At 31.7% G+C, this 26,725-nt stretch overlaps 5 protein-coding genes and 2 long non-coding RNA genes across 7 annotated transcripts; 3 read left to right on the forward strand and 4 right to left on the reverse strand.

Annotated features, from left to right (window-relative positions):
• Positions 1-1,360: 1,360 nt before the first annotated feature.
• Positions 1,361-1,797, reverse strand: LOC139428981 (uncharacterized). The gene is made up of 2 exons (XM_071194299.1): positions 1,712-1,797; positions 1,361-1,655 (listed from the first exon to the last, which is right to left on the reverse strand). Exons 1-2 carry the CDS (start codon positions 1,721-1,723, stop codon positions 1,434-1,436), a joined length of 234 nt encoding a protein of 77 aa, XP_071050400.1. The 5' UTR covers positions 1,724-1,797; the 3' UTR covers positions 1,361-1,433.
• Positions 1,798-9,001: 7,204 nt separating this feature from the next.
• LOC111414765 (A-kinase anchor protein 14-like) lies at positions 9,002-9,984 on the reverse strand. Its single transcript, XM_023046205.2, has 2 exons — positions 9,911-9,984; positions 9,002-9,805 (listed from the first exon to the last, which is right to left on the reverse strand). Exons 1-2 carry the CDS (start codon positions 9,923-9,925, stop codon positions 9,119-9,121), a joined length of 702 nt encoding a protein of 233 aa, XP_022901973.2. The 5' UTR covers positions 9,926-9,984; the 3' UTR covers positions 9,002-9,118.
• A 771-nt stretch (positions 9,985-10,755) lies between these two features.
• LOC111414749 (cuticle protein 16.5-like) lies at positions 10,756-11,585 on the forward strand. The gene is made up of 2 exons (XM_023046187.2): positions 10,756-10,841; positions 10,900-11,585. Exons 1-2 carry the CDS (start codon positions 10,830-10,832, stop codon positions 11,425-11,427), a joined length of 540 nt encoding a protein of 179 aa, XP_022901955.2. The 5' UTR covers positions 10,756-10,829; the 3' UTR covers positions 11,428-11,585.
• Positions 11,586-11,746: 161 nt separating this feature from the next.
• LOC139429036 (cuticle protein 16.5-like) lies at positions 11,747-14,365 on the forward strand. The gene is made up of 2 exons (XM_071194411.1): positions 11,747-11,768; positions 13,875-14,365. Exons 1-2 carry the CDS (start codon positions 11,747-11,749, stop codon positions 14,363-14,365), a joined length of 513 nt encoding a protein of 170 aa, XP_071050512.1.
• Positions 14,366-14,504: 139 nt separating this feature from the next.
• Positions 14,505-15,021, reverse strand: LOC139429063 (uncharacterized). Its single transcript, XR_011639847.1, has 2 exons — positions 14,854-15,021; positions 14,505-14,801 (listed from the first exon to the last, which is right to left on the reverse strand). It is a non-coding gene; the product is annotated as an uncharacterized lncRNA (long non-coding RNA).
• Positions 15,022-18,880: 3,859 nt separating this feature from the next.
• LOC111414758 (uncharacterized) lies at positions 18,881-19,483 on the forward strand. The gene is made up of 2 exons (XM_023046198.2): positions 18,881-18,928; positions 18,981-19,483. Exons 1-2 carry the CDS (start codon positions 18,917-18,919, stop codon positions 19,431-19,433), a joined length of 465 nt encoding a protein of 154 aa, XP_022901966.2. The 5' UTR covers positions 18,881-18,916; the 3' UTR covers positions 19,434-19,483.
• Positions 19,484-24,420: 4,937 nt separating this feature from the next.
• Positions 24,421-24,946, reverse strand: LOC111414743 (uncharacterized). Its single transcript, XR_011639710.1, has 2 exons — positions 24,829-24,946; positions 24,421-24,757 (listed from the first exon to the last, which is right to left on the reverse strand). It is a non-coding gene; the product is annotated as an uncharacterized lncRNA (long non-coding RNA).
• Positions 24,947-26,725: the final 1,779 nt, after the last annotated feature.

Below are 26,725 nucleotides of genomic sequence, written 5' to 3' on the forward strand. Positions count from 1 at the left end.
TAAAAATTACCAATTTACATTGACACCCTCGTTTACTGTTGAGTTCAAAAATATATTTCTAAGGTATTAGTAAAATTGGAAGAATGAAATGTTGGGTATTAATTTAGAATTCCCCAATAATTTATTCGGTGAAAACCGTTTTTTGATACCTCGATTCGTTTTTAAGACATTAATTGTTAAAGATAACCTAAAATTATCAATTTACATTGACACCCTCGTTTAGTGTTGAGTTCAAAAATGTATTTCTAAGGTATGAGTAAAATTGGAAGAATGAAATTTGGAGTATTAATCTAAAATTCCCCAATAATTTATATGGTAAAAACCATTTTTTGATATCTCGATTCGTTTTTGAGAAATTAATTGTTAAAATTAACCTATAAAAATTACCGATTTACATTAACACCTCTTTTAGTGTTGAGTTCAAAAATTCATTTCTAAGGTATGAGTGAAATTGGAAGAATGAAATTTGGACTATTAATTTAGTATTTTCACGTAACTTTAACGGTGTAAACCGTATCTTGATATTCCGATTCGTTTTTGAGAAATTAATTGTTAAAGTTAACCTAAAAATTTACCGATTCAAAATGACACTGTTGTTAGTGGTTAGTTAAAAAGTGTATTTCTACACTATGAGTAAAAGTAGAATAATGAAATTTGGGGTATTAATGTAGAATTCCCCAATAATTTATATGGTAAAAACCATTTTTTGATATCTCGATTCTTTTTTAAGATATTAATTGTTAAAGATAACCTAAAAATTACCAATTTACATTCTCATCCTCGTTTAGTGTTGAGTTCAAAAATGTATTTCTAAACTATGAGTGAAATTGGAAGAATGAAATTTGGAGTATTAATTTAGCATTCCCAAATGACTTTAATGGTGAAAACCGCTTGAGTAGATTTAAGTGGCCTTCCTGATTAATTTGACTTGATATTGCATCAATTTATTTAGTTGATAAATTGAATGAATATTATTTCAGTACAGTTCATTTTTACTGTTTCAAATTTCCATTAATACTTTTCTATATAGTTTTGTATAGAGATAAATGTCCCCTCTATTGTCCCTCATACTCTACCCCAATGTTACATAATAATTGAAGAGGTGTTTGGACAATAAGCATTCGCCCGCAGCCGTACACAAGTGAACATAAAGGACATACACCCGTGTGAATAGTTCACAACGGGGGCAGTGGCATCTGTTACGCAACGTTGTCTTCATCGACTGGACGCACGGAACAATAGAGGACCTGAAAAACAATTGACGATGTCCATCGTATTGTTGTTTCTGTTTCGAACCGTTCCGTTTAAACTCGTTAAATAACGACACGAGTCTGCGTTGGAGGGAAATTACGAAACGAAGTTACGTTTTGCGCTTCAATTTATTTATTATTTACATATTTTAAAACATTGTGTTTATTATGATAATATTTTGTCTAATACGGATGTACGGAATAAGCTTGTAACGGTGCTGGAGGTGCTGCGTACGCAGCGTGAGCTACTAAAGGTGCAGCAGGAGCAACGTAAGAAGCCACAGGAGTTGCCACAGCGTGATTAACCACGTGAGCGTTGTAGGAACTTGCGTAGTTTGCGACGTATGCAGCTGGAATGACGGCTGAGGAACCTCCAGCAATCAGTACAACCATCAATAAAAATAACTGCAATATAAATAAAATTAGAAAAAAATCACGCACAATCTCACAAAAGAACTTACAGATTTAGCCATTGTCTTTCTCGATTAAAACAGTTCGTTCGAATGATGAGCTCCTCACTGATACATTTAATTTATAGATAATCGTCATCTACTACGATTGTAACTAACCGTCCCCTACTACAATGAGTTGTATAATTCGGTGGCTTAATTTTAGAAATTGAAACGGTTTCACTAACATAACGCAACCTGCATACAAAATAAACCATCAATCGATTTTTGTATGTCTTTCACGTCATTAATTTAAACAACTTTAAAAAAAAAATTTTTTTTTAAAAAAAACAAATTATTTTGTCTGCACGCGGCTAAGTGTCGTCTACCCCTTTCACTAACTTTAACTTTTAGTTGAAGCTCGTGGACGTAGAATTCCGAAACGTCTCGGCAACGAGAGTTACACGTTTTGTTTCACCCTTATCGCCGTAGACATCTACCTGAGACATGTGCCCAGCACAAGGGCACGTTTAGGGGGATTTCGAACGAGAAAAATTCCTTTCCTTTTGACATTGACGAGTAGATGTTGCTGATGCGGAACTCGTGGAGATTGTTTGCCCGGGACAATCGTGGTAAAAAATGTGATGTAAATATGCACGAGTAACTTACCTATCATGTATGAGTAAAGACATGTAAAAGAAGTTCCTTTGGTAAAAAATGCTAATAAAATGAAGTATAAATATGATTTACATTACATTACATAGACCTTTTTCATCTTGCGAACCCCTTATAAATCAAAAATAAATTGACGAACCCCTTGTGTAGTTGTTACTTACAGGTAAGAAAAAATAAAATCATACAAGACAATTGATACAACACTCTTAATTCATAACAAAAAATAAAAACACAAAATTGGCACAACACTCTTAATGAGATACTTGCGACTGTTTGCTAGAACACAGAAATTCAAAGTTTTTTTATTTATTTATTTATCATTTATTGCCACAGACAAAAATACAAAATTACATAAGATACACTTAACTTAAACAGTATCAGCAAATGGATCATTTTATCGCACAAGCGATCTCTGCCAAATGACCCAACAGAACAAACAAAAATAAAAATAGTATTTGCTGAATATGGCAAGTAGTGATAATTAGATATTATTAACATCACCAAATAAGATTAAGTAAGAAAAGAAAAACAAAGAGAAAAATAAAGAAAAGACACAAAAAGAGAGATAGAGAGCGACAAAAGAAACTAAAAGAATCTGCCGGATATCAGTTGCCAACAAGTGAGAGCAGTTGAAGAGAGGAAAAAAGAGAAAGACAAAGAAAGAAGGCTCTTTAAAACATGTCTAAAATTAGTAATTCTAGAAATATTACGAATTTCAGAAGGCAGTCCATTCCACAGCGCAATCGACTGTACTGTAAATGATCTATGATAAATTTCAGTGCTATGAACGGGAAATGTAAGAATAGTATCAGAACGTGCACGAGTAGCAAGCTCATGAGTTGATAATTGCTGGAACCTATCTGATAAGTACTTTGGGGTGCAGTTATGAAGGATTTTAAATAAAATGGTTAATAAACGAAAGGATCTACGTCTCTCACAGGTTAACATCTGAATGTAATTGCGATACGGCGTTACATGCTCAAATCTATTTAGGTCAAATATGAACCGGATACAATTATTTTGTAGCCGCTGCAATTTACTCAGAAGAGTCACCGAGAGATCGGGATAAACCGCGTCCGCATAGTCAAAGTGAGGAAATATAAGAGAGTAACAAAGATTACGACGCACCACAGGAGGAAGAGAGCAGCGAAGTCTTTTTAAAGAGTGGAAGCAAGCATAGACTTTTCTGCAAACATGTTGAATTTGCGGTTTCCAAGACAGTGCAGAATCCATAAGGACTCCAAGATTTTTAACTGTGTTAGAAAACCGTATGACATTACCATCCAGCATCAGATCACTGCAGGCAGATGGATTAATCTTACCAAGTAATTGACGAGTTCCAAACACAATAGCTTGCGTTTTAACTGAGTTCAACTTAAGTCCGTATCTCCGAGACCAGTTCAAGACGTTAGATAGATCGTTATTAAGTCGCACAATAGCTGCCGGAAATTCAGCAACAGTAGTAGTAGTATATATCTGCAGGTCGTCGGCATACAAATGATAATTACACGAGATATAATTAGTAACACTATTAACGAACAAAGAAAAAAGTAACGGACCCAATACACTGCCCTGAGGAACACCACATTTGATTGCACAAGCAGAAGAAATTGAAGAGTTAGCGCGTACGCACAAGGAGCGATGGGAAAGGTAGGATTGAAACCAAGAAACACAGAGGGGAGTGAATCCGTAGGCAGAAAGAGACGCTAAAAGAAGGCTGTGGTCGACAGAATCAAAAGCCTTGCTGAAATCGAGCAGTACCAACACAGTAACACATCTGTTGTCGCAGGCATACCTAATATCATCAGTAACTTTAATGAGAGCAGTAGTTGTACTATGCCCACTGCGAAAACCCGATTGCAACTCATTGTGTAAATTAAACCTCTCTAGAAATCCTTGGACTTGTAAATAAACTAAGCGTTCGAGAGCTTTTGATAGTACGGATAAAATTGAAATCGGACAGAAATCAGTGTTACATGAAGAGGACTTGGATTTGGGTATGGGAACGACATGAGCAACCTTCCAGATAGAGGGAAATAAAGACCGCTCAAAAGAAAAGTTGAAGATATGAGTTAAGGGAGGAAGCACTATATCCAGGATAGGAAGAAGAAGGTTGAGACCGATACCATCAGAACCCACGCAAGGGGATTTCGAATAAGTCAAAGCATCGCCTACTTCGATCGCGGTCACAAGCGTAAGAGAGAAGGAGCAAGATTTAAGAGAAGTAAGAATTTCATTAATTGTAGCCGCCTTAGTTACGTGATCGATGATCAGGGGAGGCTCTGCAAAAAAGTTTGCCATCGACTCACAATCAAGATCCATCTGGACAGACGGAGAATCAATCACTCCGAGAGACCTCATAGTCCTCTAAAATGTTCTGGGCGCGACTCCAGACAGCCTCTGGTAGAAATAAGATCTCTTAGCATACTTGCATTTATGATTGCGTAAAATTCGATAATTTTCCCGATTAGCACTAGAGGGTGTACGTTTAACTACGGACTTTGCACGGTTACGCAGTCGCATAAGAGATCTTATCTCATCACTCAGCCAAGGTGCAGGCGGGTGCCTCATCCTGCGTTGCCTAAGTGGGGCATGTTTATCATAGAGATTAATGATTTTGGAATTAAAGTAGTCCACTTTAGCATCAGTATCTGTTAAACTATACAGTGGAAGCCAATCAATCAAAAGTTGACGGTTTCAGTCTTACAATTAAATCAGGTTCTGTATTTAATTTGTTTCTGTATTTATCTTTCAAGTAAGTATATGTGGAAAATCCTTTCTCACATAGATATGTTATGCAAAAAGGTAATAAAACTTTGGTAGCTTTTTCTGACAAAATTGCGTATTCATTTCCACTACTGAGCCAAAAGTTTATTAAAGAGTGTTCTTTAAAACTCGCTTTTAAAGAGCTATCATATGATAGCTCAATAAGTTTTGCTTTTTGCAGTAAAGTTAGAGAGATCTCCAAATTTAGATCTTTTTGGAAAGGATTATTCTGAATTTTCGGGTAAAAAGCTGCTGAGAGAACTAAAATATTTGTACTCATTCATCCGCAGACATTGGATCCATAAGTTAAACTTTTTTAGTATGGATTCAATTCTATCATGCACACCGAAGATGGTGAAACCTGTGATAAATTTAATTCATTTAATTTACAAAATATATCAGCTAAATATACAAGCTTTTTCAACCAAAGAATATCAGATAGACAAGAAGATAAATAAAATGGATGGTCAATAAGAAATACTTGGACTTCAGATTTTAACTCAAACAGGTGTGTCAAAACTTTGCCACGGGAAAGCCATCTAAGTTCCGTGTGAAGTAATAAAGAAACGTAATGGCTTCCAAAGTCTTATAACGCATAAAATAGACGGGACTTAGTAGATCGCGATTTTATAAGGTTTACAATTTTTACAGCATCACTTAAAGTAGTAGATAGTTCAGTAGGAATACGTTTACATGCCAATGGTTGTCTATGTATACAGCAATGTGTCCATTTAATTGTTTCGTTAATCTTCTTTACCTGTGCCACAAAACCAGAAAATTTTCCTGTCATTGATTTTGCACCATCTGTGCACACACACAATAAGAATGGAATTATCAAAAATGTATCCAACACAAGCAATATTGCAGCTGGATCAAAAAATAATGCAATTCAATTCTTTTTAAAAGCTCATTCTTCATATTACTTGCCATATCATAATTCTATACAAATAATACAGTATCTATTATTGTGATAAAGAAACTAGGTCAATTTTTTCGATGCCTTTTCTCCAAGCTTACACTTTGCAAAATCTTTTACATATGGTCCAATTAAATTTTCTGCTTCTTTAGTGTTAACAGCAAAGAGCGACGATGAGGGTATAATGTACCAAGACTGGCATATGCTCTTTGCATAGGTAACGAAATCTGCTCTTCGTATCTAAATGAGTTATCCATGATACTAATTGTAAACTGTGGGGTAAGCGATTTGATCACCAAAAAACTACCGAATAAAATTGCTAGAGAGATTGATTACTTTAGGTAGCGGAATAACGATTGCTGTCTTCAATTGCGAAGGAAAAACACCCTTTTCTAGGCAAACTGTTATTGAACGTAATATTATTCCTATTTCATTAATTTCCACATTTATAAAGCGAAATTCAATTTGATCTTTAATTTCAAAGGCATCTAAATCTGGACCATCTGTTGAATCGACTCGGGAGCTTAGACCAAGAAAAAATGCGTTTATTTCATCTGGATTATCCAAGCCCGGCGGAAGCGCCGCTGTTGATCGGTTATAAATACCCACCCTTCCTAGATCATTCCACAACTGCCTTGAGCTATTATAACCAATATCAACCATCAAATTACTAAAGTAAGCGTTTTTCTCGAATCTTATCGTATCCGTAATCTTCCGCAGCCCATTGGTAGGCCATTTCGGAACAGTTTTGAGCATATTGCTTAAATCTGTAAATAGTAGTTCTAGCCACTTTCCCTATATGCAAATGCAAAGGAGATAGGCCAAGCAGAATGTCCATTGCTAGAGTTGGCGTTGTGCACCATAGATTGCCAATCCAGCTACTCGTTGAATGCATGAAAGTTTACTGATAACTGATGTCTATCAGACGTTCCTATACCATGTTGCTGCTCCCGTATGTTATCATAGGTATAACCACACACACATAGAGTCAGTACAGTCTATCAGGGGTAAGATTTTTTCTCACAAAGGCTACGACAAGTCCACAAGGATAGTCTAGCTTTGTGCAAAACATCCTGCAAATGTCCATTTTATGAGAGGGTTTTGTCTAGGATTACTCCTAGATATTTGACTTCCTTTGAGAAAGGAATTTCTTCACCTTGGATAGCTGGGCGGATTAGTATATCCAACTTTCATCTCCTGGTGAAGGGCATAACGATTGTCTTTTGTGGGTTTATCGATCATGACAATGTGATCAGCATAAGCTTGTATTCTACACCAACTGCATCGACTATCGCAATCAGATCATCAACCAGAAGGGACCAAAGCAGAGGATATAACACCACTCCCTGCGGACAGCCACCTCCTGGCCTGAAGCGTATCGTGTCACCGTGGAGTGACCTAGAAACTATTCTACTACAAAGCATGTAAGTTTGTATTTTAAATCAAACTTCGATCTTAATTTGATGTAGGGTTTTTAGGTTATGTCAAATAAACCAACATGTATTATGCAGTGTTTTACAACTGTAATTACAAGAAACAACAAAATAAAATATAAGTACTATTCAAAGTATGCAGGTGATTATAACACCTTGTGTAACTACCTGAATAAACACAACTTGTCGGTTTTAAACAATTTAACTAACCACGCTAACCACTAAAAGTTTCCAACAAAAATCCACGAACTGCCAGCCTCTCTCTCCGCGACTCCCTCTCGGTGTCACGAGACGAACCGAACCGACCAAACCGGTACACTGTCGATAACAGGGATCTTCTCCACCAACCGTCAACACTATTCGTATGGTGAATGTACAGACGGTCTAGTTTGAAAAGGCGTCAAACTTACAAGCATATTGCGGATCCAACCCGCTATAGTTGCTTCCAGAACTTTTTCAAGGGATTTCAACAGAAATGACGTCAAGCTGTTGGGTCGAGGAGTAGGGACCGAACGACCCGCTTTAGGTATATAAGATACCCTTACCTTAGTCCATTCTGCCGCTACATATTTCCAGGCAACATTTGCTTTGAACATTTTTACCAAAATAGGCAACATTAGTGACCTTCCTTGTTGTTGTTTGAATCACCTGGTCGGCGGATGTGCAAGTGACGACTTTTCTAGCCACACTCCAATCCGTATTTGAGGGGCGCTTTGCCATATAGGAATAGCCCGTTCTGACATTATCAGCCCGCATCATCAAGCTTCCTGGGAAGTGAGTCTGCATGATAAGCTCTAACCAGGCTCTGCTGGAGTCCGTAAAACTACCATCAGTCCGCTTAAGTGAGGCCTGGATCTGTAGTGAGAATCTTGTGAATTCTTGTACTGCTGGGTATGTCTTTCACTCCTTTACAGAACCTTCTCCAAGACTCTCTTTTTGTCATACAAATATTTTTGCTGTAATTCGTTAGAGCTTGGTTATATTGCTCCCATTCGCCTAATGTCTTGGCCCGGTTAAAAAACCTCCGGACCTCTTGTCTTTCGAAACTAAGAGATTCGTTCCAGCAGGGTGTGCCCCGATTATTACTCTTCACCTTCAGTGGACTGCTACTGTGGAAGATTGAACGAAGTGCCACTAATGATTTACATTGACACATTTTTTAGCGTTGAATTCATAAATTTATTTCACAGTTGTGACCGAAATTGAAAAAATGAAATTTGGAGTGTTAATTTAGTATTCCTAAAAGACTTTAATGGTAAAAACCGTTTCTAAATATCTCGATTCGTTTTTGAGAAATTAATTGTTAAAATTAACCTAAAAAAATTATCGATTGAAAATGACGCTATTCTTAGTGGTGAGTTAAAATATTTATTTCTAAGCTATGAGTAAAACTAGAATAATGAAGTTTGGGGCATTAATTTAGAATTCCCAATACTTCATATGGTGAAAACCATTTTTTGATATCTCCTTATATATCCTTAAAGATAACCTTATAAAAATACCGATTCACTTTGTCTCTTTTTCAAAGCAATCAAATGTGTAAAATCAACGCAAAAATAATAATAAATTCAATTTGCTTTAAACCATTTATTTTTCTTAATATAAAAATATAAAACTATTACTAATATTATTAATATTAACATTTAAAATCACAACATTTCTTCATCTATTCCAATTAATTTTTATGACTTATTTTCCTATATATTGTGCTTGTGCTACAACAGGTGCTGCAGGATCTACAGGAACTCCATGAGCTACAGGAACACCATGAGCTACAGGAACACCATGAGTTACAGGAACACCATGAGTTACAGGAACGCCATGGGCTACAGGAACACCTTGAGCAACAGCAGCTGCAGGAGCAACGGCATGGATTGATCTACCAATTGCTGGATTGATTGGTGCAGGAACGAAACCGGGGTAATAAGGATTAACAGCTCTTACAACTGGAGCTGGATAAGCATTAGCATAACCATTAACATAAGCTGGTGCAACACCTGCAGGAATAGGTGCTACACCTTGAGCAACTACAGGTTGTACTGAATGAGCTACGGGAGCAACAGGTGCTGGAACAACACTTGGAGCTACAAATGGTGCCGGTAAAAAGGATGAAACTTTTGCAACTGGAGCTACTGGCGCAACTGGTGCTATAGCAGGAGTAAATCCTGGATAAAATCCTGGTTGTCTAAATACGGCGGTGCGATATGCTGGATATACTGGTGACGCTAAATTTCTTGTAAATACATTGACGCTGTTAGCAAAAGGAAGTACGTTGTATGGAATTGCTCTGTGATAGGCTACGTGATGGACAGCGGGCGCTGCTACTATACTAGCATTAACACTACAAGCCACTGCTAGTAAAATAACTGCCAAAATCTAAAATAAAAAGTAAATTATTACCAAAATAGAAATTGATTGATTAAAATGCAACATAAGTAGAGTATATTTGAGTGAAAGTTTTGAAGTGAAAGTTAAACTTACTTTTGAAGCGACCATTTTGACTTGAAATTTCCTGTTGGAACACTTGAGGTGGTGGTGTGAATGAAGCGAAGATTTACAATGCTTTCAAGTGTCAAGGTTGGCGTTTTTATAAGCGACCCGCCACCCTTCGCCGTCTTCAAAAGATGGAAGTAGGAGAAATCGATTTTCGATTTCCGGATTTGGTATCGAAAATCGTGTTTATATTGCAAATTTTTTGACAGTTCTATATTAAAATTATTTATTACAAATATGTAGATTAGTTGTAATTTAAATTTTCCTGAATGATTTATTTTCCACTCCGTTATGTTAATAGAAGTAAGTCGTTAATATGTAAATTACTAATTTGTGCGGTAATCTTTCAAATTTTGGGAATTTGCAGTGATATTAAACAATAAATTATGTATTTTTAGAATCGTTAAAAAAGTATAGACAAACTAATATTATTTCTAAAGTTCTCGAAGCTACACTTTCACTGTTGAACTTGTATCATGACACTCTTAAGGCGTATTGTTATTCTAAGAGACTGAAAGTCGTACAACTTGCACTTGGAATGAATTTTAATTTTTTGTGTGTGACGAGATTTTTAAGAAATATTAAATGTAATATAAACAATTATTAATTTTTCATCATCTAATACTCTATAAATAAATTACAAAGTGCTAAGTTATATAAAATCTAAATCGATTTAAAATCTGTGTAAATGTACGCAAAATGAATATCAATGAAGGTTTTTGGACACAATCGTTTATAATGCTAACATCGTCAAATGTGGCCGTTTCGTTACCAAACCTCATTGCAAAAGAAATTCGTTTCACTCACTATCTTTACATCACTATAAATAGTGAACCGTTCGAAAAAAGAGTCAGAACATCACCTACAGTGGTAATATCAACACACCAACAGCAAAACCACCAACAACATGTACAAGTTTGTAAGTATCAAAAATTAACGATTATAAAACGAGGATTTTAAAATTTTTCTTTGTGTAGATTTTGGTTACTTTGGCTTTAGTGGCTACTTCTCAAGCAGCCCCGGGGGTTGTTGCTCCAGTTGTTGCACCAGCTGTTGTTACAGCTCAAAGCTCCCAATACATCGCTAGGAATTACAACACTCTTGCAGCCCCGGTTGTAGCAGCAGCACCAGTTGTAGCCGCCCCCGTTGTAAAATCAGCACCGGTCGTAGCAGCTCCCGTTCTTAAAGCAGCACCATTAGCTGCTGCACCAATTGTTAAAGCGGTTGCTCCTGCAGCTCCACTTGTTGCTCCATCTCCCTACGTAGCCCCAGCACCATATGTAGCCCAAACACCTTACCTTGCTCCATCTCCTTATGTAGCCCCATCCCCTGTTGTTGCTTCTGCTCCTTATGTATCTCCATACAACTTACCCTACACCGTCCCAGCAGCATCTCCTTACGTTTCTCCTTATGCAGCTCGTTACGTTTCTCCATACGCAGCTCCTTATTCCCTTCCTGTAGCTCCTTACACAGCTGCAGGATACGTAGCACCAGCTTACCTTTAAGCCTTATAATGTAACTACGAGGAGTTTTGAAATCGTTTCAAATTTAGATTGATTCAATAGCCTCGATTTTTATGTTGTTCTGACTTGTACAAAGTTTGTTTATATGGATTTGAATATTGTAAAAATATGTAAATATATAAATAAATATTTCTAAATGATTTATTTCTTTTTAATTATAAGTGTTAAACAATATTAATAATAACTTTATATAACATGTTATATTATACACGTCTTTATCCTTATTTACCACCAACCAAATTTTACAATAGTAATTGGTGTGTAAATAAATTGAGGGGTATAAAGCGAAGGATCCAAAGTGATGGGTTCCGCGATAGTTATGGGTACTGAGTAAATAATTGATGAACTGCTTAATCCAGGTTTTGGTTCTGGAACTGGGGTTGTTGCCACAAAGTTGAGAAGAATCGCAAAAAATGTCTAAAATATCACTTTTGCTCCATAACATTAATGAGATACATTTGTTTCAAACAAAACCTAACTATTGGGTATTAGTGATTGTATCTTTAAAAACGTCAAACTTTAAGAAATCACTCCTACTTTATTTATAGGAATTAGCAAACGATTTTTGTATTAAACTAAAGCTTAAAGTATTTGCTTCAAGACCATATAAAGGTTTATGGTTTGCTCCATAACATTAATGAGATACATTTGTTTTAAACAAAACCTAACTATTGGGCATTAGTGATTGTATCTTTAAAAACGTCAAACTTTAAGAAATCACTCCTACTTTATTTATAGGAATTAACAAACAATTTTTGTATTAAATTAAAGCTTAAAGTATCTGCTTCAAGATTATATAAAGGTTTATGGTTTGTTTCATAACATTAATGAGATACATTTGTTTTAAACAAAACCTAACTATTGGGTATTAGTGATTGTATCTTTAAAAACGTCAAACTTTAAGAAATCACTCCTACTTTATTTATAGCAATTAACAAACGATTTTTGTATTAAATTAAAGCTTAAAGTATCTGCTTCACGATTATATAAAGGTTTATGGTTTGCTCCATAACCTTAATGAGATACATTTGTTTTAAACAAGACCTAACTATTGGGCATTAGTGATTGTATCTTTAAAAATGTCAAATTTAAGAAATCACTCCTACTTTATTTATAGGAATTAACAAACGATTTTTGTATTAAATTAAAGCTTAAAGTATCTGCTTCAAGATTATGTAAAGGTTTATGGTTTGCTCCATAACATTAATGAGACACATTTGTTTTAAACAAAACCTAACTATTGGGTATTAGTGATTGTATCTTTAAAAACGTCAAACTTTAAGAAATCACTCCTACTTTATTTATAGGAATTAACAAACGATTTTTGTATTAAATTAAAGCTTAAAGTATCTGCTTCAAGACCATGTAAAGGTTTATGGTTTCCTCCATAACTTTAATGAGATACATTTGTTTTAAACAAAACCTAACTATTGGGTATTAGTGATTGTATCTTTAAAAACGTCAAACTTTAAGAAATCACTCCTACTTTATTTATAGGAATTAACAAACGATTTCTGTATTAAATTAAAGCTTAAAGTATCTGCTTCAAAATTATATAAAGGTTTACGGTTGCCTCCATAACATTAATGCGATACATTTGTTTTCAACAAAACCTAAAAATTGGGCATTAGTGATTGTATCTTTAGAAACGTCAAACTTTAAGAAATCACTCCTACTTTATTTATAGGAATTAACAAACAATTTTTGTATTAAATTAAAGCTTAAAGTATCTGCTTCAAGATTATGTAAAGGTTTATGGTTTGCTTCATAACATTAATGAGATACATTTGTTTTAAACAAAACCTAACTATTGGGTATTAGTGATTGTATCTTTAAAAACGTCAAACTTTAAGAAATCACTCCTACTTTATTTATAGGAATTAACAAATCATTTTTGTATTAAATTAAAGCTTAAAGTATCTGCTTCAAGATTATGTAAAGGTTTATGGTTTGCTCCATAACATTAATGAGATACATTTGTTTTAAACAAAACCTAACTATTGGGCATTAGTGATTGTATCTTTAAAAACGTCAAACTTTAAGAAATCACTCCTACTTTATTTATAGGAATTAGCAAACGATTTTTGTATTAAATTAAAGCTTAAAGTATCTGCTTCAAGATTATATAACGGCTTATGGTTTGCTCCATAACATTAATGAGATACATTTGTTTTAAACAAAACCTAATTATTGGGCATTAGTGATTGTATCTTTAGAAACGTCAAACTTTAAGAAATCACTCCTACTTTATTTATAGGAATTAACAAACGATTTTTGTATTAAATTAAAGCTTAAAGTATCTGCTTCAAGACCATGTAAAGGTTTATGGTTTGCTCCGTAACATTAATGAGGTACATCATCACTAATACTAATAATAGGTAATCACTTCTACTTTATTTATAGGAATTAACAAACGATTTTTGCCCCAGGGGTTGTTGCTCTAGTTGTTGCACCGGCTGTTGTTACAGCTCAAAGCTCCCAATACATCGCTAGGAATTACAACACTCTTGCAGCCCCGGTTGTAGCAGCAGCAGCACCAGTTGTAGCCGCTCCCGTTGTAAAATCAGCACCGGTCGTAGCAGCTCCCGTTCTTAAAGCAGCACCATTAGCTGCTGCACCAATTGTTTGCTCCTGCAGCTCCACTTGTTGCTCTCCCTACATAGCCCCAGCACCATATGTAGCCCAAACACCATATGTAGCCCAAACACCATACTTTGCTCCATCTCCTTATGTAGCCCCATCCCCTGTTGTTGCTTCTGCTCCTTATGTATCTCCATACAACTTACCTTACACCGTCCCAGCAGCATCTCCTTACGTTTCGCCTTATGCACCTCGTTACGTTTCTCCATACGCAGCTCCTTATTCCCTTCCTGTAGCTCCTTACACTGCTGCAGGATACGTAGCACCAGCTTACCTTTAAGCCTTATAATGTAACTACGAGGAGTTTTGAAATCGTTTCAACTTTAGATTGCTTCCACAGCCTCGACTTTTATGTTGTTCTGACTTGTACAAAGTTTGTTTATATGGATTTGAATATTGTAAAAATATGTAAATATATAAATAAATATTTCTAAATGATTTATTTCTTTTTAATTATAAGTGTTAATCAATATTAATAATAAGTTTATATAACATAATATATACACATCTCAATCAAATCTTATTTACCACCAACCAGATTTTACAAAAGTAATTGGTGTGTAAATGAATTGAGGGGCATAAAGCGAAGGATCCAAAGTGATGGGTTCCGCGATAGTTATGGGTACTGAGTAAATAATTGATGAGCTGATTAATCCAGGTTTTGGTTCTGGAATTGGGGTTGTTGCCACAAAGTTGAGAAGAATCGCAAAAAATGTCTAAAATATCACTTTTAGAAAATTAATTATTTTTAGAAACTTTAAAACTCACCAATTTCAACATTTTAGTTATTGTTCGTTGAATCTTCACTTCAAATTAATACTCCTTGGTGCGATCACATTGTATTTATACTAGCTAAGATCAGATTCTGGGAGAAAATACTGCTTATTTGGCCAGATCAAGGATAAATTACTTTTAATTTGTTGCAATATGTTTGAGATTTCTTTTTATGGTAATTCTTAATAACAAAGTTTTAATGTTATTAATATATAAACGTTCAATTATATTTTTAATTAATAAATATTATCACGAATTTTCGAACTCTTCATTTGCAAAAACAAGGTTAATAGAAAATTGGGAAATTTGAATTGGAAAATTATTCTGATTTATATCACGTACCATTTATATACGATTGAACGTCCAAATACGTATTTTCATTAAGTGGAAAATACTCATGCAATGTAGCAACGCGCATTCTAAACCAGAACTGGCACGTCCTTTTTAGAAATTCGATCTCGTGCCAAAGAATTCCTAAGAAAATCTCTTTTCACGTTTGGTTTAATTTAATATAACACCGTAAATGTTTATTTAAACTTTTTTATAACATTTATTTACTTCAAACTTTAAAAAATCATTTCTGCTTTATTTATGGGAATTAACAAACGATTTTTATATTAAATTAAAACTTAAAATATCTATTTTAGGGCAACATAAAAATTTATGGATTGATCCATAAAATTAATGAGAAAAAGACAAATTAAACTTCAAGAAATCATGTTTACTTTAATTGTAGGAATTAATAATTGCTTTTTATACTAAATTAAAACTTAAAGTATTTACTTCAAGACCATATAAAGTTTTATGGTTAGATCCACATAATTAAGGCGAAAAGAATTTTTTAAACGAAGCCTAACTCTTAGCTATTAATCATGACATCTTTAAAAATGCCAAACTTTAAAGAGTCATGACTACTTTAATTATAGGAATTAACAAATTATTTTTATATTAAATTAAAGCCTAAAGCATCTGCCTCAAGACCATATAAGCATTTGTTGGTTGATCTATATAATTAATGAAAAACGAATTTTTTAAATAAAACTTAACTCTATCATGATATCTTTAAAATGTTAAACTTTCAACCATCATTTCTACTTTATTTATATCAACTAACAAACGATTTTTATGTTAAATTAAAGCTTGAAGAATCTTCTTCAAAACCATGTAATGCTTTATGTTTTAGTCCATAAAATAAATGAGATACAGTTTTTTTAAATAGAACCTAAGTATTGGTTATTCAAAATTACATCTTTAAAAACGTCAAATTTCAAGAAATCATTCTTACTTTATTTATAGGATTTAGCAACTGATTCTTGTGTTAAATTAAAGGTTAAAGTATCTGCTTCAAACTTATGTAAAGGTTTATGATTTGCTCCATAACATTAATGAGATATATTTGTTTTAAACAAAACCTAACTATTGGCGATTAGTGATTGTACCTTTAAAAACGGCAAACTTTAAAACATCACTTCTACTTTATTTATAAGAATTAGCATATAATTTTTGTTTTAAATTAAAGTTTAAAGTATCTGCTTCAAGATTATGTACAGGTTTATGGCTTGCTCCATAACATTAATGAGATTTATTTTGAACAAAACCTAACTATTGGATATTAGTGATTGTATCTTTAAAAACGTCAAACTTTAAGAAATCACTCCTACTTTATTTATAGGAATTAACAAACGATTTTTGTATTAATTTAAAGCTTAAAGTATCTGTTTCAAGATTATGTAAAGGTTTATGGTTTGCTCCATAACATTAATGAGACACATTTGTTTTAAACAAAACCTAACTATTGGGTATTAGTGATTGTATCTTTAAAAACGTCAAACTTTAAAACATCACTTCTACTTTATTTATAAGAATTAGCATATAATTTTTGTATTAAATTAAAGCTTAAAGTATCTGCTTCAAGATTATGTAAAGGTTTATGGTTTGCTCCATAACATTAATGAGATACATTTGTTTTAAACAAAACCTAACTATTGGGTATTAGTGATTGTATCTTTAAAAACGTCAAACTTTAAAACATCACTTCTACTTTATTTATAAGAATTATCATATAATTTTTGTATTAAATTAAAGCTTAAAGTATCTGCTTCAAGATTATGTAAAGGTTTATGGTTTGCTCCATAACATTAATGAGACACATTTGTTTTAAACAAAACCTAACTATTGGGTATTAGTGATTGTATCTTTAAAAACGTCAAACTTTAAAACATCACTTCTACTTTATTTATAAGAATTAGCATATAATTTTTGTATTAAATTAAAGCTTAAAGTATCTGCTTCAAGATTATGTAAAGGTTTATGGTTTGCTCCATAACATTAAGGAGATACTGTTGTATTAAACAAAACCTAACTATTCGGCATTAATGATTATATCTTTAAAAATCTCAAACTTTAAGAAATCACTCCTACTTTATTTATGGGAATTAACAAACGATTTTTGTATTAAATTAAAGCTTAAAGTATCTGCTTCAAGATTATGTAAAGGTTTATGGTTTGCTCTATAACATTAATAAGATACATTTGTTTTAAACAAAACCTAATTATTGGGCATTAGTGATTGTATCTTTAAAAACGTCAAACTTTAAGAAATCAGTTCTACTTTATTTATAGGAATTAGCAAACGATTTTTATATTAAATTAAAGCTTAAAGTATCTGCTTCAAGATCATGTAAAAGTTTATGGTTTGTTCCATAACGTTAAGGAGATACTGTTGTATTAAATAAAACCTAACTATTCGGCATTAATGATTGTATCTTTAAAAACGTCAAATTTTAAGAAATCACTTCTACTTTATTTATAGGAATTAACAAACGATTTTTGTATTAAATTAAAGCTTAAAGTATCTGCTTCAAGATTATGTAAAGGTTTATGGTTTGCTCCATAACATTAAGGAGATACTTTTAAATTAAACAAACCCTAACTATTCGGCATCAGTGATTGTATCTTTAAAAACGTCAAACTTTAACAAATCAATTCTACTTTATTTAAAGGAATTAGCAAACGATTTTTGTATTAAATTAAAGCTAAAAGTATCTGCTTCAAGATCATTGAAAGGTTTATGGTTTGCTCCATAACATTAATGAGATACATTTGTTTTAAACAAAACCTAATTATTGGGCATTAGTGATTGTATCTTTAAAAACGTCAAACTTTAAGAAATCACTCCTACTTTGTTTATAGGAATTAGCATATAATTTTTGTATTAAATTAAAGCTTAAAGTATCAGCTTCAAGATTATGTAATGGTTTATGGTTTGCTCCATAACATTAATGAGATATATTTGTTTTAAACAAAACCTAACTATTGGGCATTATATCTTTAAAAACGTCAAACTTTAAGAAATCACTCCTACTTTATTTATAGGAATTAACAAACGATTTTTATATTAAATTAAAGCTAAAAGTATCTGCTTCAAGATCATGTAAAGGTTTATGGTTTGCTCCATAACATTAATGAGATACAGTTGTTTTAAACAAACCCTAATTATTTGTTATTAAATGCTAAACTTTAAGATCATACAAAAGTTTGTAAGTTGATTCATAAAATGTTATAAACAAAGTTTTTGTGTTATACAAGTGTTACGATCATAACGGCACATTGCATTGCATCAACGTTCAATCTAAATCCTATCTGGACCGTTCTTTTTAGAAATTCGTTTCGCATCGTAGAATTCGTAAGAAAATCTGCTTCCACGTCTAGTAGCAGCATTAAGAATTTAACGACGTCCCAAATCTATATTTAAATTTTCTTTTAAGAACCTCTTTTAATTTCGTGCTTTTTTATATGCTTTTAAATCTACACGTGCGGAGATGAAAAAACTATAATCCAAAATGCCCATCTAAATCTCTCTTCCTTACCGCTTCCTGTTAATTTATTGACCACATGTGTCAAAAACAAACTGGAAAATTATCATGAACTCACCTTTGGAATATCAACCGGACTTTTACCGATTTTATAATTTTGTTAGGTTAGTATAAAAGAGTAGTTTGGTCCCGTTAAAAATCATTCCATTCTCAACAGTTCTCTAATATTAAATATTAGAAAGATGGTTAAATACGTAAGTATTTGTGTTTTTTTAATTACTTTTTATTGATTTATAACTTTTTTAGTTTGTACTTCTTACCTTCTTCGTTGCTGTAATCACAGCTTCTCCTATTGCTAATCCGAAATCTGAAGCTAAACCATCTTACTATGAAAACCAGGGACACAACTTTGGTTACTCTCAACCAATTGGGCATGGTTATATTGGAACTCAATTCCCTTCAGTTCCAATTTCACAACCCTTAAGTTACTCAGGAATTAGTGCCGCATCAGTCCCAGTTTCCCAAGTTCCTTATGTTTCTCCGCAAGTATCCAGTCAATTAAGTTATATCCCATCATCTTATACAGGAGGTGCTTCTTCTTATCTCCAGCATGGCAGTGTTCCTTATCCAGGAAATGTTGGAGGTCAATACGTACCATCATCAAATGGTTATCACTCAGGAGATATTGACACAGTTCCAAATTTTGGAGGATATAATCACGCTGGATACAATCCAATTCAAACCATCGGTCATGTTTGAACACGTTGAGATTGGAATTATGTTTTTGTAATAAATCATTAAAAACAATTTATCTTTCATTTAATCACAATTAACTCAACAGTTTAAGGTTTCAACCATAAAATTTTCAAAAAGAAAACAAATATTTTACCTCAATTCTTGTACTTTTATTTGATCAGAACAAAAAAAGATACATTTCAAACGATAACTTGGGTAAAAAAGCCGAACAAAATCTTCAATATACTTTATAATAATCTTATAAAAATCTTTTAGCTGTATGTATAATACGTAGATAAACCGTAGGGTTTGTAGGAATGGAAATACGATGGTCGAAAAAAATTTACGTATGTGTATGGTGATAAGGATCTGAACACGTGTGGCGTAGAGATGTAACTTATAGGTGTTGAAACGTGAGATGTCACAAAAACGTTAGGTTTGGGTGTAGGATCCGGTTCTGGTGCGGCGAAAACCACGGCAAAGATTAAAACGAACGCATAAATCTACGAAAAAGAAATGAATTATTTAATATATTAACAAGAAAGAACCGAAATATTATTTTAAAAAAACTTACTGATTTGAACATTTTGAAATTTGATTTTTCTTCTTGATATTTGTAATCTTGTGGATTATAAAGTTGTTGGAATACTGATCTATCATCGAAATAGGAGGATCTTATATAGTAGTCGGAAAATTATCGGTAACAGTTCTACGATTGACCTCAAAATAAAATCGGTCAAAATTATTTATGTTTTTTTCCGTCGTTTATATTTTAATTGATATACTAAATTTTGAATTAAGAAGATTCGGGAAAAGTACCAATTCCGGCTATGTAATTTGATTCAGATTGTAAGCATTTATTTTTAAAATGTTAATCAAAATAAATTTAAATTAATTGAAGATTTGACAACAATGAAAAAAAATTGATTCTTAAACCTCAAAATGATTCAAGTTTATAATACATAAAATTAAGAATGTTACATTGAAAAATTGATATCTCAAAAACTAAAAGATATTTTTAAAAGCGACCTTTTTCATTGAAAAGCTCATAATTTGTTTTATAAATGCTGATAATTTCATGACGATTAAAGAATTTGTTGATTTATTACGATTTTTTGAAAATGATTAAAGAAAATTAGTTACTCTTAAAATGAGAAATTACAATGTTGAATTGAAATATTGATATCTCAAAAACTATAAGATATTTTGGTATGCCGCCTTTTTCATTGAAAAGCTTATAATTTGTTTTATAACTGCTGATGATTTCATAATGATTAAAAAATAAGTCGACTTGTTATGATTTTTTGAATATGATTCAAGAAAATTGTTTATCCTTCAAAATGAGAAATAGCACCGTTAGAGTTAATAAAGGATATCTCAAAAACTAAAAGGTACTTTGGAAAGTTGTCAGTTTTATTGAAAAGCTTATAATTTGTTTTATAAATGCTGATGATTTCATAATGATTAAAAAATAAAGAGATTTATTACGAATTTTTGAAAATGATCAGACAGTGTTAGATTCAAAAATTGATATCTCAAAAACTATAAGATATTTTGGAACGCCGCCTTTTTCATTGAAAAGCTCATAATTTGTTTTATAAATGCTGATAATTTCATAACGATTAAGGAATTAGTTGATTTATTATTCAATGTAATCGAAGAAAATTGTTTACCTTTAAAAATGAGAAGTAGCAATGTTAGGTTTAAAAGTTAATATCTCAAGAACTAAAAGGTATTTTGAGGTGTGATCGCTTTCATTGAAAAGCTTGTAATTTGTTCTATAACTGCTGATGATTTCATAATGATTAAAAAATAAGTCGATTTGTTATGATTTTTTGAATATGATCCAAGAAAATTGTTTATCTTTTAAAATGAGATATAGCACCGTTAAAGTTAATAAAGGATATCTCAAAAACTAAAAGGTGTTTTGAGGTGTGGTCGCTTTCATTGAAAAGCTTATAATTTGTTTTATAAATGTTTATAATTTCATAACGATTAGAAAATAAGTTGATTTATTACGAATTTTTGAAAATGATCAGTCAATGTTAGATTCAAAAATTGATATCTCAAAAACTAAAAGATATTTTTGAACACCGCCTTTTTCATTGAAAAGCTTATAATTTGTTTTATAACTGCTGATGATTTCGTAACGATTAAATAATTAGTTGATTTATTACTGAATGTAATCGAAGAAAATTGTTTACCTTTAAAAATGAGAAGTAGCAATGTTAGGTTTAAAAGTTAATATTTTAAGAACTAAAAGATATTTTTGCGGTCTTTTTCTTTGAAAAGCTTACAATTGGTTTTATAACTGCTGATAATTTCATAATGATTAAAAAATAAGTCGATTTGTTATGATTTTTTGAATATGATACAAGAAAATTGTGTATCCTTAAAACAAGAAATTATAGTGTTAGATTCAAAAATTGATATCTCAAAGACTAAAAGATATTTTGGAACGCGTCTTTTTCCATTGAAAAGCTTATAATTTGTTTTATAAATGCTGATGATTTCATAACGATTAAAAAATAAGTCGATTTGTTATGATTCTTTGACTATGACCCAAGAAAATTGTTTACCTTTAAAATGAGAAATAGCACCGTTAGAGTTAATAAAGGATATCTCAAAAACTAAAAGGTATTTTGGAAAGCGGTCGCTTTCATTGAAAAGCTCATAATTTGTTTTATAAGTGCTGATGATTTCATTACAATTAAAGAATAAGTCAATTTATTAAGATTTTTTGAAAATGATTGAAAAAAATTGTGAACCCTTAAAACGAGAAATTACAGTGTTAAATTCAAAAATTGATACCTCAAAGACTAAAAGATATTTTGGAACGCGTCCTTTTCCATTGAAAAGCTCATAATTTGTTTTATAAGTGCTGATGATTTGATTACAATTAAAGAATAAGTCAATTTATTACGATTTTTTGAAAATGTTTGAGAAAAATTGTGTATCCGTCAAACGAGAAATTACAGCGTTAGATTCAAAAATTGATATCTCAAAGACTAAAAGATATTTTGGAACGCGTCCTTTTCCATTGAAAAGCTCATAATTTGTTTTATAAGTGCTGATGATTTCATTACAATTAAAGAATAAGTCAATTTATTACGATTTTTTGAAAATGATTGAAAAAAATGGTGTATCCTTAAAACGAGAAATTACAGTGTTAGATTCAAAAATTGATATCTCAAAAACTAAAAGATATTTTGGAACGCGTCCTTTTCCATTGAAAAGCTCATAATTTGTTTTATAAGTGCTGATGATTTCATTACAATTAAAGAATAAATCAATTTATTACGATTTTTTTAAATGATTGAAAAAAATTGTGTATCCTTAAAACGAGAAATTACAGTGTTAAATTCAAAAATTAATATCTCAAAGACTAAAAGATATTTTGGAACGCGTCTTTTTCCACTGAAAAGCTCATAATTTCTTCTATAAGTGCTGATGTTTTCATTACAATTAAAGAATAAGTCAATTTATTACGATTTTTTTAAATTATTGCAAAAAATTGTGTAACCTTAAAACGAGAAATTACAGTGTTAGATTCAAAAATTGATATCTCAAAAACTAAAAGATATTTTGGAACGCGTCCTTTTCCATTGAAAAGCTCATAATTTGTTTTATAAGTGCTGATGATTTCATTACAATTAAAGAATAACTCAATTTATTACGATTTTTTGAATATGATTGAAAAAAATGGTGTATCCTTAAAACGAGAAATTACAGTGTTAGATTCAAAAATTGATATCTCAAAGACTAAAAGATATTTTGGAACGCGTCTTTTTCCATTGAAAAGCTCATAATTTGTTCTATAAGTGCTGATGATTTCATTACAATTAAAGAATAAATCAATTTATTACGATTTTTTTAAATAATTGAAAAAAATTGTGTATCTTTAAAACGAGAAATTACAGTGTTAGATTCAAAAATTGATATCTCAAAAACTAAAAGATATTTTGGAACGCGTCCTTTTCCATTGAAATGCTTATAATTTGTTTTATAAATGCTGATGATTTCATAACGATTAAAAAATAAGTCAATTTGTTATGATTCTTTGAATATGATCCAAGAAAATTGTTTACCTTTAAAATGAGAAATAACACCGTTAGAGTTAATAAAGGATATCTCAAAAACTAAAAGGTATTTTGGAAAACGATCGCTTTCATTGAAAAGCTTATAATTTGTTTTATATGTGCTGATGATTTCATTACAATTAAAGAATATGTCAATTTATTACGATTTTTTGAAAATGTTTGAAAAAAATTGTGTATCCTTAAAACGAGAAATTAGTGTTAGATTCAAAAATTGATATCTCAAAGACTAAAAGATATTTTGGAACGCGTCCTTTTCCATTGAAAAGCTCATAATTTGTTTTATAAGTGCTGATGATTTCATTACAATTAAAGAATAAGTCAATTTATTACGATTTTTTGAAAATGATTGAAAAAAATGGTGTATCCTTAAAACGAGAAATTACAGTGTTAGATTCAAAAATTGATATCTCAAAAACTAAAAGATATTTTGGAACGCGTCCTTTTCCATTGAAAAGCTCATAATTTGTTTTATAAGTGCTGATGATTTCATTACAATTAAAGAATAACTCAATTTATTACGATTTTTTGAATATGATTGAAAAAAATGGTGTATCCTTAAAACGAGAAATTACAGTGTTAGATTCAAAAATTGATATCTCAAAGACTAAAAGATATTTTGGAACGCGTCTTTTTCCATTGAAAAGCTCATAATTTGTTCTATAAGTGCTGATGATTTCATTACAATTAAAGAATAAATCAATTTATTACGATTTTTTTAAATAATTGAAAAAAATTGTGTATAATGTTATAAGTGCTGATGTTTTCATTACAATTAAAGAATAAGTCCGATTTTTTGAAAACGTTTGAAATGTTTACTACTTACCCTTAAATTTAAAGTTAAGGTGGCTAATATTCAATAACAATTTTTTTATAATAAAATATTCCAAACATTTATTATTTATCAATATAGCTTATTTTAATACATTTTTATTTTTCAACAAGAAAAATTACGCTGACTTACGTATTTCTTACATATGTCTTTACAGTTTAGTAGTAATAATTTCTGTGTCCATGTGAATATCCATGGTACGAAGATGGGTAATCGTATCCATACGAATATGGGTAGCTGTAACCTGATGGGTATCCATGGTATGCTTGATACCATGGGTATCCTTGATAACCGTAATTATTATACAAAGGAAGACCGTAACCATAACCATAACTGTCGTGTCCTACGCTGGGTTTCGGCTTCGGTTCTGCTTTTGGATCGGCATAAACCATAGCCAAAATGGCACAGACGAGGAAAACCTTAATTAATTAAAAATTTACTTTAATACCATAACAATAACGATTTTAGTATTGATTTGAAAATAACTTACGTATTTGAACATCTTTGATATTTCTTGAAGTTGTTCTTCGAACTATTTCAATCAGATCACTGATGTTGTTCTTGCGAATTTGCTACGCTTTTATACGCAAAAAATTAGGGAAGATCTCCGATTATTCAAGGTTTCCGTTGATGGTCGATTTCTTCTCATTCTCATAAATTTTATAACCGTATTAAAGGACGATTTCGTCAATGTTTACCATAAATTATAATACACCTACTACAATTAGTTTGAAATCGATTTTTAATTTATAATTAAACTTTTTAAGAAATCCACAAAAACGATTATATATTGAATTAATTTAAGATAATTTCAACTGTTATTGGTCTATTTGTTTTTGTTATTAACCAACAAACAGAGGAAAGGTTGATATACATATTCATTAATAAAAGATTTCTTCATATTTTGCTGGATGACGTAAATTTCTATTTAAGTGGCATAAAAAAGTTGTTTATAGTTTCTAACGATTGATACCATAAAAAACATCTAATCTAGAATATCAAAATCTCATTTAGAATTAATGGCTTTATAAAAATTCTTTTTAATTTTGATTGAGGTTCGTTTTAAATAATAAAGTAGAAGTCAAGGACAAAGAAATCAAAAATACTTTCGCATCTCCTTGAACTCGATTTTTTTTTTGATACCGAATCCAACCACCCTTGGAGTCAGGCTCACGATGTCACTGTTCCGGACAAAACGATATCGGACCAAAGACCTTGTATAGCAATGAACAAGCCGTTATTATTTGCTAAATTTGTGCCTACAGTTTGGTCGATAGCGCTGTTGCAATAGATCTTATGGGGATCAACCTCGCAAAAGCCAGTTTCATTTCACCCATCGCCAGTCGAAGTCTCATCACATCCGCAACACATCACCAAAAGGTCACCTTTAATAAGCCAAAATCAAAATGACTTTGGATAGAAAATACGGCGATTATTACTGGTGGGAATACGATAAGAAATGTGAGTAAAAAATTTCTGATTCTTATCGATTTAATCGACTTCATTGTTCAAAATTGTTTTTGATTTCTCAAATTTGAGGAGGTTTAATTGAAAGATTTGATCTTGATGGGGAATACACACCATGACATTGAGATCATCGATTCCATAACGGGGAAAGGAAAGAAATTAAGGGCAACTCGATTCAATTTTGGATAGGACGAAAACCGCCGCATGGCGCAAACGATTAAAGACATCCGATCACGCAATCCTATTTATGCTTTGTAGGTCTACAAGGTTAGGTTAGGGCCGAAGAATGCGGAAGGTTTAAATTGATTCATGATATAGCTTGAGTGGTTATCACCTGTTCCATTTCATGAAAATTAATTTCCATCATAAGAATTAATGATTATACGGTAAAATTTTTTATTTATAGATTGTTCTTGCTGCAAATATGGAAGACCAAGCTACAGCTACAGTTGGTGTTGTAGCACGTGTAGTTGTTATTTATACTGCAGAACGTGCAGACCATGTTCTTGCTCCTGTTATAGATCTTGTAGAAGACATTGTTGGATTTGCAATCCCTACATTTAATATAAGGATTATACCGGGATTGGAAGAGGATTGGAAAGAGAGAGGTTAAAATCGATGTATAAAAATTCTTGTAAAAAAGTTAAATTCAATACTATTTGAGTCTATTTGATTCAAGTACTTGAGTACTTGAATTGAGTACTTAGCTTCACCAATCCTCAATAAACGATAATGTTATTTTGGAGGAATTGGTGAAAAAAAATTAATAAGCTTATCTGATTATTATATTGTTTAAAATATAACCTTAATCAGATGCTTTAAATATTAATAATTATTGAAGTAGAGATGTTTTTGAATTTCTTATAAAATAGTTGCAAAGTAAATAATTAATGATTATAAAACACGACTATCTAAATGTT

Source organism: Onthophagus taurus, chromosome 1 (assembly GCF_036711975.1).
Source record: "Onthophagus taurus isolate NC chromosome 1, IU_Otau_3.0, whole genome shotgun sequence".
Classification (NCBI taxonomy): Eukaryota; Metazoa; Arthropoda; class Insecta; order Coleoptera; family Scarabaeidae; genus Onthophagus; species Onthophagus taurus.